Source organism: Lycium ferocissimum, chromosome 11 (genome assembly GCF_029784015.1).
Source record: "Lycium ferocissimum isolate CSIRO_LF1 chromosome 11, AGI_CSIRO_Lferr_CH_V1, whole genome shotgun sequence".
In the NCBI taxonomy this organism is placed as follows: domain Eukaryota; kingdom Viridiplantae; phylum Streptophyta; class Magnoliopsida; order Solanales; family Solanaceae; genus Lycium; species Lycium ferocissimum.
The window spans coordinates 9,933,723-9,944,545 of NC_081352.1; the positions used below are offsets into that span (position 1 = coordinate 9,933,723).

General features: G+C 39.5%; 1 protein-coding gene across 1 annotated transcript; it reads left to right on the plus strand.

The window, feature by feature from the left end:
* The first annotated feature begins 1,862 nt into the window (after positions 1 to 1,862).
* Positions 1,863 to 3,117, plus strand: LOC132038596 (LOB domain-containing protein 4-like). Its single transcript, XM_059429252.1, has 2 exons — positions 1,863 to 2,619; positions 2,974 to 3,117. Exons 1-2 carry the CDS (start codon positions 1,973 to 1,975, stop codon positions 3,068 to 3,070), a joined length of 744 nt encoding a protein of 247 aa, XP_059285235.1. The 5' UTR covers positions 1,863 to 1,972; the 3' UTR covers positions 3,071 to 3,117.
* The last annotated feature ends 7,706 nt before the right edge of the window (positions 3,118 to 10,823 follow it).

Genomic DNA, 10,823 nt, shown 5'->3' on the forward strand with positions numbered 1-10,823 from the left:
TCAAACTTCTCATCATATTTCACTTGGACTAAAACAGTCAAATACTATAATATTTGAGTTCCAAGAGTCTTCTGTAAAGGAAGATATGTCAGTATCCTAATTATTCTCTTATATATTTTAAAAGTTATTAAATTTAGATACTTTAAAGCTATACAAAAATACTATAAATGCAATTTTTCTCATCTCAATATGATGAAAAAATTACATTTTAAAATGTTGATCAAAATTCACATAGTTATAAATTGCTGATTAATGTTTATCATAGAGAATTACACATAATTACTTTAGATTTAAGTCTGATACCCTGATATTGTAAAATTATTTACACAAAAGGTTAGTTTTAATAAGCATTAAACAGTAATTTAGTAAAAGTGGCTAACAATTTGGTATTTATGGTTAAAATACACTTATAGAGTATTTTTTTTTTTTTTTTACATTTTATCAATGTACATATATATCTTAAATCTGTTACCTTGTAATGAATTAATTGTGTCTTTAAAAAAATGACTTAATTGTGTAATTGTTTTCTGCACTTAGAATCTGAATATCATGCATCTTCTTAAAGTATATTTGAATCGGTCAACACCTAACAACCTGCTATTAATTAGGATAGTTTAAAATAATAAGATATATTTTATACATACCTCATACCTGGTTCAAGAGAATCTTCAAGTACTCCAGATTCCATACCGAGAAGGGAAAAAATTAGTCATCAAATTCAAGTGGACTAAAACAGTCAAATACTAGTCTTTAGAAGCGGAATTTCCTACTCCTTAATCAAGAATCATGATCATGTTGTATGGTAAATTAAAGGTGGAATCCGTCTGCAGGTGTCATCACAGTTGAACAATTTACGTACACGACTCATTAGTCATTTAATATCCAAATCTATAAGTCTATATGTATTGAATGTGATTAAAAAAATTTATATAATCAAATTACTTATAAAGTAATTACAGGTAAATGTTATTATATACATTAATTCTAACCTTATAATAATGGTAAATAATATGTTACATACATAAAAGGTTAAACTACATTGAAAATATAGAATCCATAAAAAAAAAAATAGGCCTGTTAAGGGTTAGATAGAATTATAATGCAGGAATTATAATATTAATCCCTAGATTACTTGATACTTATGATTTGTTTGTCTCATTATGTTTAAAAAAAATGAGATATACCATGTACAATTGGAAACATATAATTCGTTTCAATTCTTTTTGGATAAACTTTTGGTTACAACTACTTTAACTTAAAGAATGCTGCAAATGTCTTCGGCAGAGGACTTTTTGTCATTTTACTTGACTTTTTCAGATTTAGCTAATCCAGAAATTATTATCACATTAAATGTCTTATAAAAAATTATACTAAGATTTTAGTATAAAATTCAGAATTGTATTGATACTATTTTCATTGCAAATAAAAATACAACCGAATGAAGTATAAAATAAAATGGGATTGTTTTCATAGTTTATCCCTCTGATTTATATAATTTAAATCCTTGTTCTAGTCTTGAACATGATTACTAATTATTTGCAATTTACTAAAAAGCCAGTGCCCTACCCCACGGAAACAAATCAGGGTCAATTTGTATTAGGTTGTGTCAAATTAAACTGGATGTGTCATACTCCCTTTAATTTCTAAAAGAGGTAACTAAGTAGTGTTCCACTATACATATGACTCTTTTTGACTGTTCAAAGTTCAAACTTAACTCCCTTGATTCAAGCAAAATATTCAAATGTGTAGTTTACTCGGTCTTTGCTATATCCCAACTGATTCATGCATCTTTTTTGTAGTCTCATTATATAGCAAGCAGTAACACTACTAGAGCAACTTCACTTCTCCACCCACCACTTCAACAACAAGATCACATTTAAGTAATTCTGTTTGATTCATCAATAAACATATAGTTCCTCCTATCATTTCAGTATATAATCAGTAACATTAATTGCCTTGGCTAAGTTAAACAATGACAGTAAAAGGCGGCACAAGCCCTGCTTGTGCTGCTTGCAAGTACCAAAGAAGAAAGTGTTCTTCAGAGTGTGTTTTAGCTCCTTATTTCCCAGCGAATCAGCCGAAAATGTTCCAAAACGCGCATAGGCTTTTCGGGGTATGCAACATCATGAAGATCCTCAGGCAATTGGACGACAACGATCAAAAGGCGGACGCCATGAAGTCCATCATCTTCGAGGCCGACATGTGGGAGAAATTCCCCGTCTATGGTTGTGTTGAATACATTTGTCACCTCCGTCAACAATTGGAGCTCGCGCTCGAAGAACTTCGTTATGTCTATGCCCAACTTGCCATCTACAGGGAACAACACCAACACTTAGCCTCTACTAATTCTACAACGGGTCCATTTTTCACTAGCGATGGAGAATTCAGTGAGGGAGGGCCGAAAACTTTGCTGGGTACTTCTGGTTCTCTGTTTGATATGAAAATTAATAATCATGTTGTTAATACTAACTATGACCAGCAGATCAATTCACTAGCATTTCCAACATCCAATCAACGAGACATCTCTCAGGATTATGAGTGCCTTATTAACCCCTTCAACAATATCATGGCCGACGATAGGCAATCTTATGTTGAAACTAAGGAAGCATGTGACTCGAGGTATCTAATATTGTCCCTCTGTATGACTGTATTTGACTACACATTGAATCTAAAATATCAAGTTATTAATAATAAAAGAAAATGGGTATTAGTATAAATAGTTTAAAAGTTAATGTGATAGTGAAAATATCACATCACAATTTAAAATTTGAATAGTTCCGATGAAGTGTAATTATGTTAGTTGAATGATAGTGTAATATTCTCTCAAAATATAAAGAGCATCATATTAATTGAAAGGATAGAGGGTACTGTAGATATTCCTACTAATTAAATTGAATGACATTATATCTATTGTAGTTGATTTATTTGATTTAAGGCTATGAACTATAGATAATTTGTTTTGATCATGTGCAGCTCTGAATCATCTAAATCCCTGGAGAATTTATCTCAGAATGAGCTAAGGAATGCAGCTGCCTGCTTCAGCCTGACCAGTAATACTGTCACCTTGTGACAAGAATTGCCCATTGCTTTCTTTTTTCCTTGTAATTTGACCTTTGCTTTTACCATTTCCAGTGTTTATAAATGTATGAATAAAACGTGAATAAATATATCGAATCGCATGTACTTGGTAATTTAGAGAATTTAAAAATAAAAAAAAATAAAAAAAATCTTTATCACATTTGAATCAATAAGACAGGAATTAATTTCAGTTTAAATTTGATTCGTAATTTTTTATTTTTTTTTAAGAATTGAGTTTTTAGTTTAAGCTTCTCAAATCACAAAGGATGAGAGATAATATATACTATATCAGTACAGATAAACCTAAGCAAACGATTTTTTCTCTTTTGACATTGAAATTAATATCATAGCTTATTAATGGCATTAGGACTTAGGAGGTACTAGCTATTGAAAACGCTTTTCTTGAGTCAAACAAAACACCCTCTCTACCTCACACAAGGTATAGGGGTAAGGTCCGAATACACCCCACCTTCTCTAGACCTCACTTGTAGAATTTCACTGGGTATGTTGTTGTTGTTGTAGGAGCGGCTAACTATAAGAGATCAAAGGGAACTTGGCGTTAATTAGCACATCACTAAGGGCAGTAGAGTTACAACTTGCGAAGGATAATCAGTAACTGAAAATTCTTTTTCAAAATTATGTAGTGTGTATATAAGTTACTTTTTATACATATATATTAAATCTTGAATACTTTGAATATCTCTTAAAACAATTATTGACGTCACCATGCCACATCCCTCACGAGCTACTTCATACTAATGCACAATATAATAACCCTCTCTTGTGTTCAAATGACTAATGAATAAGATAATAACCCTTTACCAGGTAGGGATCAAGGCCAAACCCCGTGCACCGAAAGAACATTTAATTTTGAAAAAAACAAGAGTAATTTCCTTTAATATATATATTATATAATTGCTCATTTAATAAAGCTCCAATATATGAGGAAAGGAATATTAAACTAGTTGATCAAATTTCAAACCACCAGACTAACGGAGAACTACTTAATTTCCGAAATTTAAGTGGAATTGGATTATAAGTGGATAAACTTTATGCTAGAATGTCCATCTGATTTGACCATGTAGTTAACAGTCTCAACAGTAGGTATGTAAGTAAAAACAATATGAAGTTGTTATATATTCAACTGAATAGTAGTGTACTAGATTACCATTTTCAAACAAACTTGAAAAGTGGAGATTGTTTACACCGAATTTAGGTAATCAATTGAATTTATATGTGAGGTATAGGATATGTGGATAAATTTTTACCTACTTTTGGTTGATGTGGAATATGTATGGATTTGTATGCAATAATATGTATATGTGAGTACATGAGTTAATGCCTTGAATAAATATGTAGATATTGATGATTAAGCTAATTGTATTGAATGAACAAGCAAAGCCAAAACACCACTGATTCGGACCAAAAAAGGGAGAGAGAGAGAGAGAGCTTTAATATATATTTTCTATTATAATGTTCTAGATCTCAAAAAGCCAACCCATGTCCTCTATTTATAGCTTTGCCTTATGGGCCTTACATACAATACAAAGCCCTTTTAGAATAGAGAAACCCCTAAAAGGATAAGGTAGGGTCGTACGGTCTGACACCCGTACGGTTGCCGTACTGAAATGACGAACGATCTTGACGCGTGGCGGTTCGCAAGCTAGTTGCGGACCAACGGCCACATTTATTTCGGACATGAAGAAACCTGACTAACGGCCATGAGAACTTGACTAGGGGGAAATCGGACTAACGGCAACGCTGAGTTTGATCCGGAGACATCGGATCAACAGATTTACTTCTCTTTTCTCGGATCAGCCACATTCGGTGCAATCCCTCCGGTCTGAAGAAAAGACCGATCATACTCATGCTCATTTGATCATACCCTCGGCCCCCGGTCTCACCGGTCTTGTATATATCCGATTTTTACCGTATACAGAGATATTTCAAAATATTGAACAATGTTTCTTTGAGAGTCATTGGATTCTTTGCTATTGCCTAATTAGGTGTTTTACATATAGTTTCTATTAACACGTTTGTGTTCGAATTTACATATAGTTTCTATTAACACGTTTGCGTTCACAAATTAAAAGTCCCAAGTTACTTTTATGTTTAAACCATGATAAAGGCGAATGATGACATGGAATAAGTTTTCCATAAGTAAAATGTTATATATAACGGATTAAATTACATTCATAGAACATGCATGCTGCGGAAGCATACCAAGATCATTCTTGTATGTAAATGGCGTTGTTTTGTACACCAATCCGATACAAGAGAGGCTGAATTTGTTGTCCCAAAATTTTATCATCATTTAAAATTTGAGCAACTTTGGTTTAGAAGAACTCGGTTCTTTTCAATCCTTGTGAAATCAAAAGTAAACTTTAAGGTGCGGAATAAAGTAAAGAACAAGAATCAGATTTTGGGAACAAGAATTTGTTGTCCTCCCTTGTCCGAACTCTGAGGGATGAATCAGAGCCCGACTTCCTTATTCGAAGGGTCGGTGTGGCCCCCTCCGTCGCCTGCGATGGGGAGGAGGAAGTCACCATTCCTCCTTTCCTACGACGATGAAGGACCTTCGGCTCACGGGAGCTGCACACGCGGGGAAGAAGTTCTTTATCCGACTCTGTGGGTCGATTAAATTCGTTGACGGTTCGAGGTGACGCTTCGTCGAGAGACACTCTGCCAAAGGCCTAGAAGATGGGCCCTGGCTTCGATTCGAGCGAACAAGAAGCGATCGATCCCCGATCTGAGGCTCCGATGGATACCAACCCATTGCCCGGTGGTGACCATTGCTACATCAGGGCACCGCACCTGCGAGACCGGCGGGGTTGCTCCCAAGCTTCTCACCACCTTAGGGTCGGATAATCTTGATGACATGTTCTCGGGTACACCACTTGCAACCGGGGAAGCTGCCGGCTTCGGACATCTCCCTATCTCTCGGGTCACGAGGGCGGCGGGCCGCGGCCAGCTCGGGGATAGCCTAGTACGTGTCTTCCCGGCCCTGACGTGGGCAAGAGAAGGACAAGGTCGGCCATGGTTACGGGTCCACAGGGATTACGACTTCTTGTCCGTCTGTGGGAATAGCAAGCTATACGAGGCCCTCGTTTCGGACTCGGATAGAAAGATGATCGAGTCCCGGTGCCTCGTTGAGGGTATGCACACGGTAGCAAGATGCAGCTTGTCATCCAATATTTCCATAATTCAATGTGAACCTTAGCTCGACTTTATCCAAGTTTAACTTCGTTTTGTTTTTCTACAGAGTGTTGTGCTCGTCAATGAGGCCTTTATCCGTGCTCAGCAAGAGGTTGACGATTTAAAGGGCCAGCTGGATGCCCAAGGTCGTGAAACGGAGAAGTTCCAGCACCTTTTGCAAGAAAAAGAAGATCAATTGAGCAGGGCGGCCCCCTTTCCAACCTTTAACCGAGCTCGAGCGACGAAGGTGAAAATCTTCGTTTGAAGGCCGAGGTTGGCGGAATGGTTGAAAAGAACCGACGGCTCGGAAGCGAACGAGGTTGGCCTTAGCCAAGACAATGCCCGTTTTTCTTTGAGGCTGCGCGAACTCGGGCCACTATCTCTCGGCTACGAAGTGAGCTTGATTCGGTCCAAGGCGATGCGTGAAGATGGCCGAGAGGCATAAGCTGCAGATCCGAAAATGCTACGGACGAGGAGAAGTTGAGGGTAATGGAGCAAAGCCGAGGATCGAGCCGGATGCCGCGACGAGCTCAAAAGCAAATTCGAGGAGCGTGGAGGCCAATGACATTCTTAAGGCCAAGCTTGAGTCGGCTACTCAAGTTCAAAGAATTCTCGACGAAGAGATCGGGAATTAGTGGCTAAATTAGTTGGGCGAGGCCGACTTAGAAGTGTCTCTTAAGGATGTGGAGGCTGCCGAGGCTCGTACCACGATTGCGGTTAAATATGAATGGTGGAAGTCCCGGAGGGCTACCCTTGATCAAGCTCAACAAGGATTAGGGGACCTTCCGGCTCTGATACTCGAAGCCAGAACAATCGAGAAGGAAGCTAGGAAAGCCCTTGACCCCGAGTCTAAAGATTCTGAGAGAACGGTTTTCGAGAACTCCGGCTCCAGTCGTACCGGGTAGACCATAGCCTGCACTAGCCTTTATTTTGTCCATATTTTGACTTGTTTTTGCTTTTGATTTTGTGGAAAATGTAAAAAACCCTCGTATATGAATTGAGCATTTTCCTCTTGACTCTCTTCATTATTTTTATCCAAATACTTGCTACGACATTTCCCTAAATTGCTTATTTCGTTAAAAGGTTCGGAGCCATTTTTTCCAGACTGTGCTTGAGGATTGGCTTTCCTCTTCGTTCGGTACATTTTTATTCGAGGATTCGATTGAATGATTTGCCTGGTGGGACTTATTTATGCTTTGTGAATTCAAACGTCTCCGAATCACGTTAGGCATTTTAGGACCGATGTTTTTCCGACCGCTTACTTATCATAGATTAGGTTCGGACACCTGGAACCCTGCCTTGTCAAATTTTGATAGGGCAGTCCCCATTCGAGGGTGTTAAAAGATTTTGGCTTGGTTCAACGCGACCTTGTTGCCTTTGTCGAATTTCGACGATAGTCTCCGGTGTAGGGTGTTTAAAAAGAAGACACATCCGAAATGAATTTTTATAATCTTTTTTAAATTGCAAGTATTTGTGCGTGCATGATATGAAGACTTCGTCCGTTTCCTTCTCGTTTTTGCCGTAAAGCAAATACTAAGTGGACACGATTCGTTCGATCGTTTGGTCCTTACATCGAAACCTAATACGGAGGGTTGGGTTTGGACAAAGGTAAAAACATAAAATTTCGAGGACTTCTCCGGGTGAGCACTTAACGGTGTTCATGCGCTTTGTTGGTGAACTCATTTTAACTTTCCGGGGTAAGCCTTGATGTGGGTATGATAGTCCCCTAGTGTTTATTCGAGCTGCATGATCGGGTAAACACTATCAAGTCCCTACTCGAGGGGGATACCCCGAGGTACCGGATACTTTGCCTGACTTTTATCAAGTAACACATTGTACTTGTTGCCTCATTAAAAACCTTGTCGGAAAACCCATTTCGGGACAAAACCGTACTAAGGAAAAGAGTGCAACACGTGTTTTCAGACCTAACTTCGTCCGGAACTCGACTTTCTGCAAAAAAAGAAAACGGGTAAAGAATAAAAATGATCACAAGGGTTGGCATCCATACATTAGCAGTAGTATCTCTTCAAATGATCCACATTCCAGTTATTGCCCAACCGTTATCGGTCCATGGATTCTAGCTGGTACAACCCTTTGCCCGTTATTTCTGTTATCTTGTATGGCCCTTCCCAGTTCGGACCCAACCTCCCGTCATTGGGATTCTTGGTGTTCAAAGTAACTTTCCGAAGCACCAAGTCCCTAACTTGGAAATATCGAAAATTGGCTCTCCGGTTGTAGTACCTTTCCATTCTCTGTTTCTGAGCCGTAATACGGACCAATGCATTTTCGCGCAGTTCGTTCGCGAGGTCGAGTTTTATAGCCATGGCCTCCTCGTTTGACCCACCGGTGGCGTATTTGAATCGGAGGCTCGGTTCGCCAACTTCTAATGGGATGAGAGCTTCGGCCCCGTAGACCAATGAGAAAGGCGTTTCCCCCGTGCTTGATTTTTATGTAGTTCTATAAGCCCATAATACCTCCGGTAGCACATCTCTCCATCGATGTTTCGATGTTTCAAGTCTTTTTCTTAGATTTTGAATTATTGTTTTGTTCGTGGATTCCGCCTGTCCGTTTGCACTCGAGTGATACGGAGTTGATACAACTTTCTTGATCTTTAACCCTTCGAGAAAATTATTGACCTTACTGCCAATGAACTGAGGGCCGTTGTCACAAGTTATTTCAGCCGGGATGCCGAAACGACAGATAATATGGTCCTATATGAAGTCAATAACCTCCTTTTCTCTTATCTTTTCGAAGGCCTGCGCTTCAACCCATTTGGAGAAATAGTCAGTCATAAACAAAATGAAACCGGCCTTACCTGGTGCCCATGGCAAAGGACCAACGATGTCCATTCCCCACTTCATGAAAGGCCAAGGTGAGATCACCGGGTATAGCAACTCCCCGGGCTGATGGATCATCGGGGCATGCCTTTGACATCCATCATATTTTCAAAAAAAATTCTTCGAGTCCTCCTCCATCTGGTTCCAGTAATAACCAGCTCTAATAATTTTTTGGACCAAGGCTTTTGCACCGGAGTGATTACCGCAAGTACCCTCGTGGACTTCTCTTATCACATAATCGGTTTCTCCGGGACCTAGACATTTGGCCAGGAGTCTGAAGAAATACCGTCGATATAATTGACCATCTATTAAGCAGAACCGTGCTGCTTTGGTCCTCAGTGACCGTGATTCTTTTGGGTCACTCGGGAGCTTTCCGTCTTGCAAGTAGTCGATGTATTTGTTGTGCCTATCCCAACTTAGACCCATCGTGTTTATCTTAGCATGCCCGTTTTCAACTGCCGAATTCATCAACTGCACTATAGTACCGGGATTGATTTCTTCCCCTTCGACTGAAGAGCCCAAATTGGCCAGTGTGTCGGCTTCGTTATTCTGCTCTCTGGGTACATGCTACATGGTCCACACTTTAAACCGGTGCAATATCACCTGCGTTTTCTCCAAATACCTTTGCATTCGCTCATCCTTAACCTCAAAGACGCCATTCACTTGGTTAACGACCAAGAACGAGTCGCATTTTGCTTCGATTATTTCGGCCCCCAGCTCCGAGCTAATTCCAAACCTGTAATCATAGCCTCATACTCGGCTTCATTGTTAGTCAAATTGATAGTTCTAATTGACTGCCTAATGGCATCCCCGGTGGGGGTTTTAAGGACGATGCCTAGCCCGAAACCTTTCAAGTTCGAGGCCCCATCCGTGTGTAAAGACCAGATGCCCGAAGCCTTTTTCAAGGTTAGCAATAATTCTTTTTCGACCTCGGAAATTATGGCCGGGGTAAAATCTGCCACAAAATCAGCCAAGATTTTGGACTTAATGGCTGTCCTAGGCTTATATTCGATGTCATATCCACTAATCTCTACGCCCCATTTGGTCAATCTACCCGATAATTCCAGTTTATGCATGACATTCTTTAGCGAGTAAGTAGTTACTACGCATATCGGTTACTACGCATATCGGATGGCATTGAAAGTAAGGTTTCAACTTTCTTGAATCATTTACCAATGCCAAAGCCAACTTTTCGAGGTGGGGATAATGAGTCTCCGCATCCCCTAGAGTTCTACTCACATAATATATTGAAAATTGTGTACCTGCTTCTTCTCGGACCAAAACACCGCTTACCGCTACATCGGATACGGCAAGGTATAAGAACAACTGTTCGTCTGCCTTCGGTGTGTGCAGCAGAGGCGGACTTGATAAGTATCTTTTTAACTCTTCCAAAGATTTTTGGCATTCCGGTGTCCAGGCGAAGTCATTCTTCTTCCTCAATAATGAGAAGAAACGGTGACTTTTATCCGAAGACCTCGAAATGAAACGGCTCAGTGCCGCTATCCTTCCGGTGAGCCTCTGCACTCCTTTGACGTTATTCACCACCTCAATATCCTCGATGGCTTTGATCTTGTCTGGTTAATTTCAATCCCCCGGTTCGACACCATGAAACCTAAAAATTTGCCAGATCGGACACCGAAGGCGCATTTTTCCGGGTTAAGATTCATGTTGTATTTGCGAAGTACATCAAAGGTTTCCTGTAAATGTTTTAAA